This window comes from Morone saxatilis, unplaced genomic scaffold, assembly GCF_004916995.1.
Source record: "Morone saxatilis isolate NCDOM2014 unplaced genomic scaffold, NCSU_SB_2.0 Contig5, whole genome shotgun sequence".
Lineage (NCBI taxonomy): Eukaryota > Metazoa > Chordata > Actinopteri > Moronidae > Morone > Morone saxatilis.
This window is the reverse complement of record NW_023340095.1, coordinates 3,972,553-3,992,587: the sequence shown is the minus strand read 5'-3', so window position 1 is coordinate 3,992,587 and position 20,035 is coordinate 3,972,553. Positions and strand designations below refer to the sequence as shown.

General features: G+C 38.8%; 1 protein-coding gene across 2 annotated transcripts; it reads right to left on the bottom strand.

The window, feature by feature from the left end:
* Positions 1–2,060: 2,060 nt before the first annotated feature.
* On the bottom strand, positions 2,061–19,912 carry pms1 (PMS1 homolog 1, mismatch repair system component). Of its 2 annotated transcripts, none has more exons than XM_035676947.1 (13): positions 19,814–19,912; positions 18,591–18,734; positions 17,462–17,644; positions 17,244–17,346; positions 15,857–16,020; positions 11,455–11,571; positions 8,556–8,678; positions 8,280–8,426; positions 7,311–8,125; positions 4,710–5,177; positions 4,414–4,544; positions 2,484–2,644; positions 2,061–2,390 (listed from the first exon to the last, which is right to left on the bottom strand). In XM_035676947.1, the coding sequence occupies exons 2-13, from the start codon at positions 18,723–18,725 to the stop codon at positions 2,190–2,192; spliced, it is 2,748 nt and encodes a 915-aa protein (XP_035532840.1). In that variant the 5' UTR covers positions 18,726–18,734; positions 19,814–19,912; the 3' UTR covers positions 2,061–2,189. The 2 variants fall into 2 exon arrangements, with proteins under 2 accessions (XP_035532840.1, XP_035532841.1); XM_035676948.1 differs by having other exon boundaries at positions 19,742–19,878.
* Positions 19,913–20,035: the final 123 nt, after the last annotated feature.

Sequence of the window (20,035 nt, the reverse complement as noted above, 5' to 3'; positions counted from 1 at the left end):
TCATAAGATGAACGATCAGATTGCACTTTTCCCTGCGGTGGGATTCAATGTCCATATGAAAAGGCGATGAGTGAAATCCTTGTGTGGCTATATGTATTCCTGTTTTAGTGTGGTGAAATCATAGTGAGTGTTTCTGTAAAGACAAAACAGAATTCTCTCCAATTAAATCCCTTGTTGAGGTACCACCACCTACCTCTTCATCAGACCTATTGAAAATTATTAAGAAATTATATGAATGATTAAAAAAATCATATGCTTTTAGACTCTAATTTCTGCCAGTCCTAGTCTAATTCAGGGTATTTCCCCACAGGAAACCTCAAGCAACAGTGTAACCACAATGCTGGTGTAACAGACTAATGTCTTTAGGAAGTGGCACCGCTACAAGTTAGCGCAGTGTCAAGGATTTGCTAAACTTTGTGGTTGAAATTACAGTGCAAATCTCTGAAGCATTTAATGCGCCCAGGGATAATATACAACTATCTGTCAATACTAAAGGCCGAGCAGCTGGCACTAATTGAGGGAAAAGAATTATGGGTAGTAGCTGGCACAGTGTACATCTCTGGCTTGGGGCAATACCCATTCCAATGGTGCCACAATGAGGCTTATGGGTAGTAAGATACTCTGGCTTTTGGACAGAAATCAAATCAGGGAGTCAGATGTCACGCTGCAGGTCGAAGGCTGCTGTTGTTAATCCAGGAAAATACAAACAATGCGAGAAATCAATTTACAAAACCAAAGCATTAAATATAGAATTAAAACAGTTGTAAAGATTGTACTTTGAAACTTCGCAAATATCAGATAATTATGTGTCTTTTTTTTTTTTGTTTGGCCAGCCATTCCTGGTACTACACAAACACTTTGCTGCACATCATTGCTGATTTGTACTGAGTGTCATGAGGTTGAAAGAATCAATTTAACATATTTGCACCACCTGTTTGTAACCAAAACAGTCTTTTCTCAACATCTGCAACATCATTTCTGTCAAATTTGAGATATGTAAAACTCAGAGGGTAAAAGAAAAGCTTTAAGAGCTCTGTGGAAAGGTTTGGTTATTTCAATGCCATCACACTAAATTTACTTTAAGTATCAAACGTTAAAGTACTCATTGTGCAGTAAAATGTTCCCTGTCAGTGTTTCACTATTATATAAGTTTTTTTGGATTATTATTGCTGCAGTATGTTGCATTTTACTGCTGTAGTTGTTTAAGGTTGAGCTCATTTTAACGACTTCATATACTGTTGGGTAGGTTCATCTACAGCAATGCATCATATTCTAGAAGATCATCATATCCTGTGAGAAACATGTATCTCTAGAGCCAACCTTTCTTGAGCTCAGAAAAACAGCCTTTCAGCTTTGTGACGATGCATTTTCCAGCTAATCCAAAATGATTTTTTAATTATTTATTTATTGTAAGAAGTAGGAGAATTTTCTCAACTCTTATAGGAACACTTGAGTTTATCACAAACATTCACATATCACTGAATCAGGTGGAGACTTTCCCTTACACAGGTTGTAGGATTGTACTGGGAAACAGAAAATATTCCTTTTAATGAATTGCTTGGAGCAATTAGCCAATTATGAACAATTCATTTTTAAACTGAACAGACAGAAAAGATGGCATGAATGCAATATTAAACTGGGGATACTTCCCCTTATAACTACAATGCACATTGTCACAATGGTACGTGAGTGATAGCAACTTGATAATGCCAATGCTTACCACGTGTATATGTACTGTTTACTTATTTTTTATTGTTATTATTGCTTCTTTTCTGTCGATTATGTCTTTGTTCTCTATGTTAATGTTTTTTTTAAATCACCAGATACATGGTTTTTACTGGAGAGGAAGTTTATGAAAAATTCTGAAAAGTAACTAATATACCTGAATAAAACAATTGCTGATGAACTAAAGTTGTCAGACAGATGCAGTGGAGTGAAAAATACAGTGTTTGCCTCTGAGATGAGTAGACGTATAAAGTTTCGTAAAATGGAAATTATACTGTAAATAGCTTACATATTAGTTAGGTTCACAAAATGAGTCACATGCTTTGTCGAAGCAAAACATTTCAAAAAAATACATTTATTTTATGTTTTGTTTGTATCTTACATTGAGAATAATCAGCTGCATTAAAATGAGACAGCTGTTCCACAGATATTGCACTGCTGTGATTCATTAAGGAGTCTACTTCCTACAGCTCTAAGGGCCTCAGCAGAGCTGTAGCTTCCTGATCTGTGGAAGGGATGTCAGATAGGTGCTGGAGAAATGGCCGTCCATGGATGCAGGTATGACTGCCCTCACCAAACTGCTGCTCCATCCGGTGAAGGGTTTCCTCCACATCTTCCCTGGATAAATTTGTAGGCAATTGACGGGCAAGTCGCACCGCCTCACCCTGAGAGGGGAAAATCACGTTAATATGTAATTTAATAAAACAAACAAAAATCTCAGGATGCCATGCTTAATTTTGATTCCTAGCATCTCTCACTTGTAGGTAGTTTGTGACTTTAAGTGGCCGGCACTCTTGCACGGTCCTAGCTTTTCTGTGAAGAACTGCAGTCAGGATCTCCCTGAGGTCCTCCACACCGAGGAAAGGCACGCAGTCTGCCATTGCTGTCACTTCCAGATGTCTCTCGGCTGACGGGAGGCCTGGCCAAAACAAGCAGAAAACAAGGATTAATATACTCCAGACGCTACTACTATCTCCAGGAAAGAATAATAAATAAATATTGTGGTTTACGGCTGGACTCATGACCAAGTCAAACAAGCGAAGGGCCAAATGGAGTGTTAAATGACTAATAGAAGCCCCAGCAGACTGGAAGGAAGTTGTCTTGTAGGGTGGAAGAATGATAGCTTCTCATTTCATGAGGAAATACTGCAAATCATGCACAATTTATATTTCTGATGAACCTGGAGAAGTAGAGACAGTTATAAAATTTCTTAAATATTTATGTGGTGGTTGGGTTACCTGTGCAAGACTGCAAAGTCTAGTACATTTATAAAATATAACAAATGTCCTTTTTGTAATAAAATCCTATTTTTTTTTTACATTTTATAATAAGAGTCTGTCGAATCAACTTATACACAAGAAAATAAACAACTCATATTTTAAATAATCCTAACGAAAGCAGAAGATATTCAGCAGAGATTGTGCAATGAAACCATCTCATATACGCCGCTACCTTCAGTCGCATGCACACCCACCGAGGCTGGCAGTGCCAAATGAAAATTCCTGGAATTTCTTAAAGGGCAACCATTCTCATCACCTGCACACTGGGGTACAAACCTACTGTGAGACCACTCTGTCGGGCAGAGAGCCAATGTCAACTGAGGTGAACCATTCCAGCAACAAAAACAACCAACACTCACAGGACACTGAATACTTTGCAAGCGAACGGAGAAATATTGTCACAGTGATGATGAAGAAGCTGGCAGAAACAAGTTTAATTGTGGGAATTTTTACATTATGTTTATTTTACATTATGTTTATTTTACGTTATGTTGACTTCATTTTTTATGGTAAAACCAACAGCAAGTTAAACCACACTGATATATACTGTAATTGTCTGTAATCTGTCAGTCTAGAATGATCAATATTAGCTATATATAACCACAAGTCTGCCTAAAATAAAATACACTTCGTAAATAAACTATGAGAAAAAGTCAGTTTTTTTATACACAAAAGAACATTTTTTAATCAATTATTTGTATATCTTTAGTTTGCAGGAACCAAATCATTGGTTAATATGACTAATGTGTTAATTGTCAAATATGGGCTTATTTCATTATTTGTACGTATGTGAACAAAGTTGCTGTGGTCATTTACACTTACTGTATTATTAAGTTGTCATAACGTGTTGAAGTTATTATTAAACTTGTCATGATCCATTATAAGAGAAAAAGACAATATATATTATATTATATATATATATATATATATTCTAATATATCAGTTCTCTTTTGATTCACAGCTTCTGTATTTCATCATTCATTGTTTTTCATGACAAATCTGTTGAAGGAAGGAGAATATTTTGTCTTATCCACAACTAATCCGATACAAAGAAACTCCATCAGAAATAATTGCCTGTAATCCAGTTACTCGGGACTGTAAGTTTGACATTTCTGGTGAACTATGACATTAATGATGGCAAATGGCACCAACATTCGTTAAATAAAACTAAAACAATCCATGAGACCTTTAAACAGCGTGACTCACAAAATAAGAAAGCTTCTTTTCTGATTGATTGGGTGTGTTGTAGACTTCTGTTGTAGTACTGTCCCTAAGAACTGTTAGTATTATTTTGTGATCAGGTTCAGAAGGAAAATGCCCAATGGTTGGCAAATTTCATATATATGTATATATAATCATATTAGACTGCCTTGTACAACAGTGTTACGAAATGTTGCAGACATTGTACCTGGAGTGAGTTGGATTTTAAACCCATTTGCCACAAGCCTGGGATCAGAGAAGAAGGCCCCTCCGTTTAGCTCAGGTCTTTGTTTCTCCATGTTGCACAAAGCCTCAGTATATTCAGCTCCCCCTAGACTTCTATAAAAGAGAGACAAGGAGAATGTTTAACATACAACAACAGTGTATTTTCAGACATTACATAAGCATATGTATGTAAAGAAATTGGATGAGTGTGCAGTTTTCCACAAGGAAAACAACGGTCAGGGTTCACATTCTGCCGGTGAGAAGTGAGTGATACGTTACCCATCTGTTAACTGTATAGGGTTCTGCAGACTCACTGCTGGAAGTATATTATTCTCTAGAAGTCTCTTAAACAGCAAGGCTTCCTCCACTCGAAATGGGTTTAACAACATGAGCCTCTGACCACATAAAATGACCCAGGCGCTCTGAGAGGCCAGCCGGTTTACAAGACGGAGGCCCCGTGGCACTGCGCTGCTCTGGGATGAAAGGCGCTGAAGCTGCAGCCGAAGGGCAGCCACGCTGCAGGGGAGGGGCTGCGTGGGCTTCGGTGCAGGGCTCCTATTCTTCTTTTGGGGCTGTGCAGAGAAGAGCTCGTTCAGCAGCTTCTGGTTGGACAGCGGGGCCTTGCGTTTCTGGCCCTGTGCGTGGCCCCTTGGCGTGCTCATGCTCGTCTCTCTGGGGCCTTCAGCAGAGGCCAACTTGGTCCTTTGGTCGTGGTGTTCCAGGTGTTTTTTTGCCTTCTCCTCATACCTGCAGAGTTCAACCAAGTCTTTTAGTCGTATAATAACAGTGACAATGCTCTGTTATCTGTTCCATCTAGATGCCATCCCAGCATGCACTGATTTTTGTTATTTGTAGGACAACAAGCTAAATTAAAGGGGCACCCCAACAATTTCACACCGGAAGTTCAGTTTACTCGTCACGTTACTCGTAGAGTTGATCCGATACCAATAACAGCAGCAGAAATATCCGATATGGGTATCAGCTAGAACACATTTCTGTGCATTGATCCGATGCCAGTTATTGTATATGTATATTTAACCCAGGATAGTGAAGTCATAACCGGCCCTCCTCTGACTCTGACAAAGGGTTCAATCTCAGTCAAGCCAACACGTATCGGATCGGTACTTATATTGGCCGATACGCAAAGTTCAGGTATTAAAATCATCAGGTTATCTTGTTAACCCTATAGTTAAATGCAACACCACTAGTTTTTTTTGTTTTCACTCGGCGGCAGCACTTTTACAGCACTTGTTTCCACCCAGAAGGGGGCGTGGTATATATTCAAGATCTTCTTTACACTCATATTAGCCATTGAAACAACAGAATTATGTAACCTGTTGATAACTTCCATGTATGTTTGATTTCTTCTGTGTAGCACAGCTGCTAAGCTGCCATCTGTTGTTGTCTACTTAAAACACATAACAGTTCTAAAATAAGAATTAAGATACTGAGCGCCACCTTATTCCCACTGTACATGCAGAGAACATGTTGAGAATTTGATATATATATATATATAGGGTGCTTTCCTCAGCAAAACAGTTATTTGCCGACTCATGTTTCCATAGATCTTCATGTGTTAAGCATTAGGGCTTACACTTCAGCACCCCATTATTCAAATAACCTGCTTCGTGAACTTGTGTAAGTGCAATTCCTAGAAGTGGTGTGCCACTTAACAGTGGCGGTGAAAGGAGCCAAGTCCTTGCCACATCTTACTTCATGTTTAAGACAGGCAGGATTCTAAACAGATGTCTTTTTCCATACACTCTTCCATACCTTATATAAGGCCCCGAGTACTGCTGATACACATTTTCCAACTTTGCAATTACTTGAAATTGGTATGCAGTAATCTAACATAATTGGGTTGAAGTGCCTTCAGCGCAGTATAATGGTGTTGTTTCATGCTACTAGTGGAGTAGCTCAGTGGAAGGACATCAGTAGGTAGCACAGTTTGTACTTTCTATTACTGACGTGTCCATGTGCATCTGGATCATTTTAGAAGTTACTAATGACTGTGTGACAAGATAATTGGATTTGATACAACGACTGAAAAAAGTTAAGAGTTGCTCGTAGCCTGAGCATTGTGCTGCGGTACCTGAAGTTAGCACCATTTTATCAGATATCAGACTGGAGTCAAAAGCAAATACACATCTTGAATGTGGCGAGTGATGCTCTATTTTTGTTTGTAATTGTAATTCTAATTGTTTGTTTGTTTTTGAAATAACTCAATTCCTGTCTTACATTCATTAATGTAAATCCTTTGAGTCTGAGGGAACAGGGGTCAAACACAAACACTCATTACCTCCATGTGTTCTGTGCCAAGTCTGTTCTTGACTAGCCAACTATGTGTCACTGCTCATGCCACTTGTGAAGTAAGTGTAGGTGAGATTTTAAATGGACAAAGAGGCTTGTGTGAACCGACAGAAACATTTCGAAAATAAATTCAGGTTCGGATTTCTCATTAAAAATGAAAGGGAAGTATTCAGTTTATATTGGGTAATGTCTCTTAAATCTTGTCATAGTGTCACTATAAAGGCCAATGTTTAGGGACTGTTGGAAGTATTGGAAATAAGAGATCTCAGTGGGTTTTAATGTTGAATAAGTGTCTAGTGAGACGTGAGTTCTGTGGATAGATGGCATACTTCGTTAAATCGAGGACACTTCGCCATTGGTGATACCTGTTGAACTGCGGGAAAAGTAATCAACCCAAGTCCCTATTAGACACAGTTGTCTGGAAATTAGAAACACAGCTCATATCAACAAAATTTCCAGACTAGGCTTTTCACATGCGAATGACAGGTCAGACTTTCCCCCCTCTCTCTGCCTTGCAAATAACAAGAAATGGAAACAACTGCTTGGAAAGGTGAAGGTCTGGAAACTCACTTCTTACGGTCTTCCTCCCTCAGATTTTTCCACCTCTCGTGAACGGTGAGGCTGATATCCTGCAGGCTGGCTGTGGGTTTCTCCCTGAGGACCTCCGCTCTGGCCTCCTTCTCGAACAGGGCGGCAGGAGACAGCGGTGCCCTCATGGCGCGGTTGCTGATCAGGTCGAAGGCCGTCAGAGCAGCCCGCTTCTCCGTTATGGCATTGAACATCTTTTTGTTTGAGCTGCTGGGACTCTTGATCTCAACTGAGTCCGACTGATTGCTCTTTGAGGGTTGATGGATTTTGACGGGCTGCAGGGGTTCTCGTGATACGGGGTTGGTCAAAGCTGTCCCGCGGCTCCAGTCCTCTGCTGATAACTGGTCTGGGTTTGTGTCTGCACCTGACGCGCCATTGTCCTCGAGTCTCTCAGGAGACTTGCCTGCTGAACTTGTTTCTGCTGTCTGAGTGCAGCTCTGATCATCATAGAGAGAAAAGTTAGACTCAAGGCCACCTGGGATCTGGTTGACAATCCAGTCCTCTGCTATAGAAGACGATGAGCTGTTTGAGGTCTGGCGGTCCAGTAAAGCATCAGTGCTTATTGCTGTGTCACCATGTTTCGGTGCCTCTTTGAGGAAGTTACCATTGTAGTTGGTGGGACTGTCATCCCTCTCTAGACTTTGTTCTTTTTCCGGTGGTGAAGCATCAGTCTGCAAAGGACTAGACGGTGAGGGTGACATCTTATGGCCGAGCTGCTTCTCAGCTGGAGGGTCACCACTAGCTCGATAGCCATAGAGGGACACCAGAAATGCTTCTACTGCGGTCAGTACAGCCTCCTAAATTTCAGACAAAAATACCTCAAGTACCTTACACAGAATTTAATTTTCACTCACATCTGGAAGGCTAGGGTTTTGGTTTATCCCTCCAATGAAGAGCAAGGCTGAACATACACTACATATTCAACTGATTGTGACAAAACTTCATAGCTACCTTGTCATGAAGAAGAATCTGTGTCTTATCCGGCGTCAGATTGACGTCGACTGAAGAGGGTGAAACTGTAACTTTAAGCATGAGGATGGGATAGCGGTTTCGGGCTGGCTCATCCGGATACTGAGCAGTGTAGTGTTGACGCAACAACTGATGATCAATCACACAATCCACCCAGGATAAAGTTTGCATGTAAACATGAAATAATAGAATGTTAATAGTTATTTTATTATTCATTGTATAAACTTTGATGTATTCAGTTATTCAAAATGACCTTACCTTCATAATGTCTTTGTGGTGGACCGGCCGGTTGTTGACAAATATAAATGTTTTGTCAGGGTTAGATGAGCTTGTAGAAGAGAAATCTGCACCCGGCTTCGGGAAAAAGCCCTCTAATACAATCTGAATAAAATAAAAAAAATAATGATAATATTAATAATCCAACACAAGATAAGCACAAAGTAGGTGTCATACATAAACTTAAAAAAAGAAAATACCATCAGAAAAATACAACAATGGTTGTACTAAAGGGAAGAATTTGGCTGGGAGGCTTCTGGAACGAGACCTTCATGCTTTTGCAAACATTTTTAAATTGACATGGTCAGCAGCTGGATGGCGCAGGGCGTAACAGTGTAACGACTAGCTTTGAAACATGGACATTACATAAACGCTACCATCGTTACATTTTTAATTAGGATGGCACGGTTGACGCATTCCACTGACAGCACAGCTGCGCAGCTGGGAAGGAAGCCATTAATTCTGATTGTGCACAAGCAAACAAGCACCGGTCACAGCATACCGTGCATACGCTGCCACAGCATAATGAGGACTAAAGTTTACTCCACTCTTTTCATCAACTGCTTTACATTTTTGTCTAAATATCAAACTTCTTTTCACTGTTAAGTTGGAAATAATCATGAAAGACTTTGTTCAAAGAGTTTGCAACATGCAGGCTCCACTGTGAACATGCCCAAGCAGCCAGTGTTATTAAATTGTGCATCATACATGATGACCTTTCCCCTAGAATCACGCCAGACGCAGTTCTCATGAGCTAAAATTGATGATTCAACATATTGCACTTAAAACTTCATTATGAATGTAAGCTTGTAAGAAATTATGGAAAGCTATTAATGTTCTACAGATTGCAAGCGGAATAGCTATGCTTTTTTTCCACATGGCCTAGGGCTCATTATTAGCAGCAACGCACGCCAATGAAGTTAATAAATGAACTGCTGTTTCAGGTAGGGGCACATATGCTTCTCTCTATTTCTGCTCATTAGGGTCACTTTATGAGAGCACGAATGGCACCTCTGGCCCCAAAGGGCTGCAGCTATTTGTAGTCATGCTGCCAAAAACGAGTGTCACATTTTGTTCTGCAGAGAAATAGCTCGTACAACGCTCCCCGAGCGAGGCCCCGGTGAAATTGTCAACCTGGTTCCCTTGATCACTAAGCTTTGGTCTTGGGGACAAAGGGGAGAAACGTTCTCTTTCATTGCTACAGGGAGTCAGAGGAAAAGGTGAAAGGTCGTTCTCATAACTGGGCACCAAAGTGCAGCAGCAAAATAACAACAACAAAGAGAAAAATGAGAGAGAAACGGGGTGAAAAGGGCTGCTCCATATCTGTCGGACTAGATTAGTTGGGAGCCTGGCAGCAGGTAAGAGCCACATGACACCTACCGTGACCAAGCAGAAAGTTACCGCTCGACAGTAATTCAATTACGATCAGCACAGCAAAGCTTAGCTAACAAAAAAAGCACTCACTCTTCATCAGGAAAGAACTCAAGAGAAAAGGGCAAGAGAGTAGTTGGCCAGCCACCAACTGACCACATTTGCTGGCTTCAGACCAGGCGTTCATGATGAGGTTATTAGCTCATGGTCGAGTATAACGTGCATGCTCTCATTTGCTCTGCAAAAAGTATCCATCTTAACTAGGCATTTAATGTAATATTGACAGTTCAAATTAGACTGTTATTTATTCTAAGTTATTTCAAACTTGCTTCTCAGTTCTTTCCTTTTTCGTTATTACGTTTTTAGCACTAGCGTCACACAACAAACATTCCTGAAACAAGAAATTACTTTTACTATTATTTTAACCACACGTCACAAAACTAACTAACTAAAATTAAAAACCCTGACCTTAAGACAATTCAAAAATAAGATATAAGATAAATAAGATAAGATATAAAGTTTTATGTATGTATATAATATATAAAATTAACAGTAGCTAGACTAAATGCCATTTTAAGACGGACTTGATGGACAATGAGCTTTATTATGAAGGCAAGTATGTGTCTTATGAAGCTGCCATAATGGCTCCACAATGAAGGGCAAAGGGGCATGGGAGCCACAGTATGAGAGCAAGGTGTGTGCACGAGGTGGGAGGGTAGCGCATAGCGCGGCTGTGCCAGCTCAGCCGTGCTATGTGCCTCTGACGCTCATCCATCAAAGAGCAATGCAATCCATGCAGTCTCTTCACATTCATCACTTGTTACAATGTTCAAAGGTGACTTTGGCAAGCTGAGCAATGATCCATGTGAAACAATAAAAATAACGGTTGACCATGAAACCAGAAACCTATAAACGTGAGCCCTACATACTGTGATATTACACAACGTAGCTGGTTCATACAGCGTCATACAGAGTCATATTCAAGCACTTTTAAGGTACTTAAAGCAAACTTGAAGCCTTTATCATCAATGTGAATGAAACTGCAGAAAATAAAGTTTACAGAATTCAACATATCACTTTGTTTATTTACTTATAGTAAGGGATCAACAGATGACTTTGGGCTATGAATGATAAGTGAACACACCAGGAGACAACATACAAACTAGACGATGAGATTGTTTCATCTCAAATATTAAAAGATTTTTTGGTTTACATGAGTGATTGTGGAGATAAAACACAGAAGATTTTGTTGAAAATCAAGCTTTTTTCAAGGAGTTTATTCCAATTCAAGCATATTACTAACCTTGAAAACATTTAAAATTAAGCATTTTCCAAACTTTCAAGACTTTGTACGAACCCTGTGAAAATGTTACACGATTTGTGCCAGTAATGTTAATGGGTATTAAAACCCGAAGAAAACTGCAGCAAACAAACTGAGGTGTCTAAAAGTCATGGTTTTATAGAATTGCTCCATTTCTCTCTCATCTCTGCATTTTTCCCCTTAACTAACCTCTGGTTGCTCTTGGTGATGGAGGCAAGGGAGCAGGTTGGCAACGGCACTGAGCCCCAGCGTAGCAATGAGGGCACTTCTGTGATCGGCCACCTTGGCCTTCTGCCAAACCACCACCTGCAACAATATGACACCAGTCAACTTCCATGAGTCCACATCAGGCAAATCACACTGCATAAACACCTGTCAAGATAGCAACTGGGCCACGAAGGCACCAATGTATCAGGAGTTCATACATTTTGTTTCTGTCAAGAGATTCAGAAAGAGAGAGTTTTAATGTTCAAAACAGCTATAAATGTCTATGTCAAAATACAGGGCAGAGAACATAAAAGATACAGAAGAGTAGTTGGTGTCAAAATAAAAAATAACAGTAAAAAACGCTTTCTTAAATCAACAAGAACTGTAATTCTAAAGGCATTATTTCAACTTCAGGCCTAGGATGCTACATGCAACAACTACGTATATAATATATTGTTGTTGTGAAAGTAGTCTGAAAATAATATTAAATGTGAGTAACTCCGCATTTACAACACTGGCTAACAGTTTTTATTATGTTTATGGTACATTTAAAGGACATTTAGCAACTAAAATCATGCTTATTTTCCTCATAATTAAAAAAATAAAACATTTTTAGGATTATGTCAGATCAGAAAATATTTTGACACCCACGAGTGGACTTGTAGTTTGTTTCCACCAGTGAAGATATATCTCCGGGGTGTTGATTTCTAAAAGCATGCACTCCGTCGCAGGGCATGTCTCAGCTATTAAATACGTAATTTGGAACATGTAAACGGATCACTCCTGTAAACAGTTCTTGAAGAAGCTGTGAAACACGACACAGGCCGAATAGCAGAGTTGGAGATAAAGGATAGGGGCAACTGAGTGCTGATTGTACAAAATAGGTTCACTACCCTCCCCTGACAACCTCAATTTCTATGAAAGTTATATGGTGGTCGTGTGGCCCCTCCGTGACCCACACCACCTATACACTTCTGTGTACAAAGTGGCTGCAGCCTGAAACTGAATCTGGGGTTAAGTCCGCAGCTGTGTTCAGCAACTTACTCAGGCGTCATAATCAGCCAAATCAGAGTTCACAGTCAGCCATATTTGTGTTTGGGGCACCTGACAGTTAGCTGTGGTGGGAAAGGGCACAAGGGATGGAAATGTCTAATTGCTAAATAATTCCACTGCTGATTAATCTAATGTTATGTAATGGAACAATCCAAAATAACTGGCTTTTGTTTTTAATGTGCACACCAGAAGTATGCAACCCTGTACAGCCCAGGGGACAGGTGATAAAATGTAAGAAAACACAACTGGTCTGAAAACATGCGAAAAACCACAATTATTGTTCTAATAGTGTTTTATTCATACCATAAACATGCAACCTCAATATAACCGTGGTGATAATTAATGAGCGATTTTTAAGTAGATAAATGATGGTGAATCTTTTTTAAAGTTGAGTCAATAAAATTGGCCATTGTGGGATATGATGCATTGCTTTGGTATGTGTGTTGGTTATATTTAGTTAAGCTTCTATTGTCAAATACCTCACCCAACAATAAAGCAGTTATTTGACTGTTTCCATTTGCTAATGGGCATTAACAGTCCTCGAGAGCAGTTTACGCATGTCTTTGCAGACGCTCTAAATGCAAACTGTCAAAACTGTTAAAAGAGTCAAATTTTTTAACGATGGAAGAAAAAATAGTGACTATAATTACTAATAATTACCACTAATTATTTATTTGTGGAGTGAAGGTGACGGGTTGTAATGATACACAAGCATGACTGCAGACACGTGAAAGTCAGACAATATATTTGTTTCAGACAATATATTTTAGATTTAGTGTAATCTACTGTACTCACTATTTTTTTCTCTTCATTTTTTTAAAAGATGCTCACTGAATCACAGTGTTTTCTTCACAGTATTTGTGTTTTTCCTCCAAATACAGCTCTGTGTCCTTCTTTCTGCCAGACATTCACAGCTTACAGTATTACTGCAGCAGGTTCGCAGCCCTCTCCATCCCTTTACATTTATATAATATCATTACATATTGATATTTAGTGATATTAACTTTTTTGATGACAGCTAATTTCACTTGGTCCCAACAAAACCTTTTAAAAAGAACAGGAGATCTTAAACACACATTTAAATGTCACTGCAGCAATTAGCCCCCTTTATACATTATCATAGAGGTTAACATACTTTATGCTTAAGTGCTCGTAATAAATACTAGTGCAGAAATAATAAGTGGATTGATAAATCACTTGATTTTGATCAACAATTAATCATTTAAGTGCTGAACACTCTCTACTTCCAGCTTCTCCACTGTGAGGATTTGCTGCTTTCCTCCGTTTCATATCATCGTTACTTCAATATTTGGGTTTTGGAACAGGAGTCGGACAGCTGTTTGCAGATGTCAGGTTGGGCTCTGGGGTGTTGGGATGGGGAACGATTACTAGATATAATAATCAACAGACTAATCAGAAAGGAAAGTAATTGTTAGTTGCAGCCATGAGAGTAAGAGTGTTGAAATCTTTAAAAGTGAATTCAAAACCTACCTCTTCAGCCTGACTTTGGACTAAGAATGGTTGAGGAGACATTATTTATTTTATTTTATTAATTTATTTTATCAAATTTTGTAAACTTTTATTTTTTTATCCTTCTTATTGATTGTATTTGTTTTTATTTTGTTTTTTCTTCTTGATCAGTTTTATCTAGTTTCTACTGTAGCTTTTATTAAACACTACATATTTCTATTACTGTTAAATATATTGTTTTGTATTTATTGTCATTTTTAGGTTTGTATTGTATTTTTAAATGTATCTTATCTAGTTTATATTTTTCTCTATTATGGTCCACACTCATTCGATCTTATTACCGGCCTGTCAGTCATCTGTGAAGCACTTAGAACTTGATAATAAATGTTAAATTATAACTGTGTTCAGGGAAAGGTTGTATGTCATCACTCAGCTTGAGTCAGAGTTTAAAAGCTTTTTAATTTGATTAAAAGTCTGATGAATGTCCATCTTAACAATTAGCTATTTTTAGTTCTGTGCATCCAAAAGAAACTCCATTAAAGTGACTAATGTGTGGATTTAAGGCTATTTCTTTCTTAAACACATGCACACTAATTAAAACAGTCCTCCAACTTCTGATTTATCCTCAGTAGCTACAGGTACATTCTGTTGTATGCATGTGACATGTTTTTTAAAAAAAGTTAATGAACAGATTCACTAACCGGCACAGAAGCCTCCTTCTATCAGGTCAGTCAGTCTGTCCTTGTTGGCTCGATAAAAGGTTTAGTCTGTGTGTTTCTAGTGCTTCTGCAAGCCAAATGAATATTTTCCATCACACGTAACGATTTCATAACTCACTGAGTCACATCAGCACTGACAACAAAACAACAGGAGGCTGGAGACAATTACTGTCTTCAAGGAGGTGTTTGATTAATTATTTATCTGACAACCTCCTGAATATCCTTCTGTAACGTTCTGTTTAAGGCCTTTCTTATGTTTGACAGAAAATATTCTCTACTGTCAAACAAGGCTGTGCACACTCCATAGCCGTAAACTGGGGAGACAATACACTTTCACAATATTTCACAATATTAAATTAGTAAATTTAAACAGGTAAACTGGATGGATTAGTATGTCAGGGTGGGATTATCTAGACCTTCTGTATGTTCCCCTCCTTCCATTTGTCTTCTTGTTATTATTGTTATTGTTGTTTTTTCATTACTCCGTATAAGTGTTAAAATGGGGTCATATGTTCATGTCCAAAAAGTCTTGTTGTTTGTTATGCAACACTAATCTCTATGCAGACTATTTCATCTATATTTCATTTTCCTCCTCGTACTTGTCTTTATACATTATTCTGCTGTTGGAGGCAATTCTTTTAGAGCAAGTGCTATAAGAATAACATGTATTATTAGTAGTCATAGCAGTACTTCCTAAAGTAGTAGGAGTAGTATTAAAATGTTGAGGACCAATACATTCAAGTTTACCTTTTTTTTTTAATCTAAATCAAGTTCCTATGTGTGTATGCACTACTCTTACATAATATGTAATCGTGCATGAGATCTCAGTGCTTTTGTTCATGTCAAATGTTGTCAATTAGGGCTGCCACAGATATAACACTATACCACAGTTACATGGCATATCAACAAAAGCTGAAGGGAGTTTGAGTCCGTTATGTAGGGACAGTCATTTGAAGGCTAATGAGGACACCTAGTGGCTGCTGTGTGCACAGGATTTCATACTGCATGAGCTGGGATGTAAGTCACTTTTCATGACTGTACCATTAAAAGCTCAATGTTTTCCCACTAGTTCGGATCAGTTATAGGGAGGGGAAAAGTCCAGTTACCAAGTTAAATCTAAAAAGGGAAGAGGAGTTACTGACCTTATTGTGAATGAGCGTGAGCCTCAGGTCAGGTTTTATAATCGCATAGGCCATCAGCAGGTCCTGCACTTTCTTTAGTTCCTCCTTGCACTTCTTGATGGAGGAATAGTACTGCCGTCTCACTGGAAGATTCTTGAAAAGTTTCAGTACGCTCACTGTTGTGCCTGTCAAACACAAGGAGCAAAAGTGTTTGACGTAAAATGTACTTTTCCTGCAACAAGGACTCAGGAAGACTAATAAACTAAATGCTAAAGATTACTAAAGAACAACAATGGTGGAAACATAGCACACATGAACATAGCAGCAGACAATATAGGTAACTTATACTGAAAAACAAGAGCAAAAAAGATCAAACAAACAAAGAGACAATCATGTAAACAGATGAGGAGCAAGGTAAGAGACATTAAAAAGGGTTGAGATACAAATTAAAACCATTTAGCCTCTCTATTCATTTTTTCCATAGATTTCACCATCAAGTTACATCCTTTCCACCTACAAGTATGTTTGTAGTATTTACCCCAAATAATCATAAGATTAACAGTATGTGAAATGTTTGTATCCAAGTTGTCCATAAAATAAACTTGCCAATTCTCTTACTGCCTTTTGGGATGTGACTCATTAAACGGCACTGCATCTCTTTTCCACTCATGACAAAATTTTTTCCATTGACCATTATAATAATCAACAGTATAATCCAATCCTGGAATAAATTAGTAACTTCATGTTCATAGTGCAGGAGATAATGTGACTGCTGGTGGAGCCAAACATTAAGTAATTATAATAAATCATATAAACAGAGAGCCTGTTTAGATCTGGCGTTAACATCCATCTTCTGTGATCCGAACACGAGTGGACAGATGTAAGTACGTCAGTTTACACCTGGCGTTAAAATGCCACCTGTGATCAGATCCCACCTCCCACTCTACATGCAAATAAACATGTACATAATTCCTGTTTGCAAAGACAAAATAAGTTTTTAACTGGTAGCAACAGTAGTAGCCAACACGCCGAGACAAACAGAAAGGGTTTTTTTACTCAGAAAGAAATAACTTCATGTATAAAGTCTGCCGAATTTATTAAAAGGCCCAAATAATTAAGAACATTCATCAAAGTGTATAACATCTCTCCTGTTTCCATAGAAACCGTGTGTTCACAAACATCGGCTGCTTATCTCAGCAGGTAAAAGAGTCCAAACACATCATCTGAATTAAATTTAACCAAATAAACAGCGTGTTTCTGATGTTAGTTGAGTAGGCGGCCCTTCAATGTGTCCCAGGATGCATTAGCGTTTACACCACAATGCATCTTGGTAGTTGTTTACACTTGTGATGTTGATACCAGGTGTAAACAAGCTCAGAGTGTTTGCAATGTCTTCTGGGTGCCTTACCTTGACCTAAGTGAGACGGCTTCTGAGAAACAATCGCCCCTGTGGAGTTAAGCGTGTACTGGGTGCTGATGTCATCCTCCTCTGTCTTCGTGGTGACACACACCTGAAGAGAAACAGCACCACAACATCCGGTTGCCAACTATCCCAGTTTATATCCTGTAATAATTATAGATCAGCTTTTATAGCTTATTAACCAACAGCTTATAAAAACTCCTCACCTCGGCCACGGCGCAGACGGAGCCCAGTGCCTCTCCTCGGAAACCGTACGTCTCCAGACGCTCCAAGTCCTCGTGGCAACAGATCTTTGAGGTGAAATGTCTCACGGCCATCACGGAGGTATCTTCGGCTCTGATTCCACAGCCGTTGTCACGCACCTCTATCCGGTCCAAACCGTAGTTCTCCTGCAATGTCAAATTCAATTACATACTGTGGACAGGAGCTTCTAAATCAGTACTGTGAGTTGTGAAAGTTTAAATAGTGATGAAAGCAGTTTTACCTGCAGGAAAAATATAGTTTGTGTTGTTTCACAGAACGCTTTATTTGGATGTTTTACTAACTGCGATACCCAGTACAACAACTTCTGCAGATTCTTCTGCACAGCTTTTTCTTTCTCTTTCTTCTTATCTTTATCTGTTTATATTTTGAAAGTACTTTATTTTTCTGTGTGATTTTTCTGTGATTTGAAGAACTGTATATTTGTATATTTGTAGCACCAACTGCACCGGTCACATTCCTCGTAGGGCGTAAACCAACTTGGATAAACAAAAATTTTGATTCTGATTCTGGATCTCAAAGTCTGGAGGGTTAATTGCTATACACTCACTTGCTCAGTTTTCAGTATAATCACTTGAAGCTTTGCTATCATTATACAATGTGGGTAGTATATGCAAAAGAACGACGTTTCCTCTCCCTCTGTGTCGCGTGCACCCAGAGCTCCCCGCTCATTTGCTTCTCTCGAGCAGACTGTCCATGCCTCTGGGGCTGTTATTCTTACGTCACATTGTAATTCCACATTTGTTGTATGCCCACCTCCGCAGACAGTCAGATCGAGAGAGGGAAATGAGCGGGGATCAGTGGGTGCACGCAACATGGAGGGAAGGTGAACATTGTTTATTTGCATATACTACCCATATTGTAATGATACAACGCTGATAACCACAAAGTTTCCCTTTACCATTTTTTTTTATATAATGTCCTGAGACGCAAAAAATAGGTGTATGCACCTTTCTGACTAAAGCCAACTGATGTTATTCATATTATTTTTAGCTGTATTTACACAAACAAAGCAACAGACAAGTCCACTCATGGTTCAGCGTCATAATCAATCACATCTCTTGGACGCTGTACCAGTTTAATGTCAATGCTCGAAGATCCAGCATCCAGGGAATTCTCCATCAGTTCTTTCACCACGTTCACCACAGACGTGATGACCTGGGAGCTGGACAGCAGCCGCACCGTATCCGGAGGCAGCTGCTTCATCATTTAAGATACCTGTTGAAGAAAAAGTCTGGTTTAATTAGGGCTGCAGGATACGGTAAAAAAATATCATATTGCGATTATTTTGACAGATATGAGTCGTGATTAGTGTGGGAATGAATATTTTTTTTTTTTTTCTGATAAAACTATTAAATTATTGACATTTTTGGGGGTCTGTACCAAACAATTATGTTTTCTTGAAATCCCTAGAGCAAGATTTGTTGGCCAGAGCATCTCTTCAGCACTACAGTAGTTTCATTCTGTCACACATTTTACTTTTATCAAATAAAACTGCAGCTTTTAATATTATAAATGTATTTATTATTACATAGGTGTGTTGTCAACAGCCTGTACATAGATGAGCTACATTACAAATACAGTTAATACAGTTAAACACAGTTCAATGTCCATCTGCATTAACCCATTTGCGACCAAATACTATATTTCATATGATAAGGAAAAATGACATAACATTTGTTCTGGTTGCTCTAACGTCTTGAAATATGGTACCAGCATACTTTGGCCAATTATCTTTCAGCACAACTTTGACATTTTTAGATAACATGTAAAATCACACTTTTATCAATAGTCAAAGTCGGAATTTTTAAACCTCAGATCTTATTTTTTTTAGAAATAAGAGCTTCCAGTTAACATGACACATAAAAACCAGTGTTAAGATTGTAAATGCAGCCCGTTAAAGATTATTAATTATCAATTTACAACTGCAATTAGTACGAATAATGGTGTATTATCTTGCAATCTGATTAAACTTCCACCTGTTTAGGTTATAATTAGATTTGTAGCCAGGCTAACGACATGTGTCAGTTCACTGCTTTACTGGCTTTCAGTCAAGACACAATTCATTCAGACAAAACTTCACAAAACAGAGAAACCTCATTTTAAAGCACCTAAATAAAATAGTAGACAAAAGGTCTTATAAGTAGGTTCATATTACAAATGTGAGCTAACTGCTGTGCAACTGATTTAACTCACAATAAAACCGTATTTCCGTGTAAACTTACGCGCCGACGTTACAAACTCTCATTAAGATGAATATTAATGTTAATAAATATCCCAATAAGGTAGTTAAATACCGATTTGAGTCGTTTTTCACGGCGGCTCCAGATGAATCTTTCATAAACAACAAACACGAGTCTCACGGCGGAAACCGGCGGATTCCCGCCCCCTTTGCTGCACGCTGATTGGTCAGAAGTGACAAGAGGGCGGGTTCAGAAATAACGCGGGGAAAATTACACCCTGACTTTACGCTGACAGGCACAACCATTTTTTTTAAAACCCGGCGTTTGCCATAACTG

Coding starts and splice junctions, on each gene's coding strand:
- pms1 (XM_035676947.1), bottom strand. CDS start 18,725: ATGATGAAGCAGCTGCCTCCGGATACGGTGCGGCTGCTGTCCAGCTCC. Junction 17,645..18,590: donor CGAGCATTGACATTAAACTG/GTACAGCGTCCA, acceptor TTGACATTGCAG/GAGAACTACGGTTTGGACCG. Junction 17,347..17,461: donor CCGTCTGCGCCGTGGCCGAG/GTGAGGAGTTTT, acceptor GTTTCTCTTCAG/GTGTGTGTCACCACGAAGAC.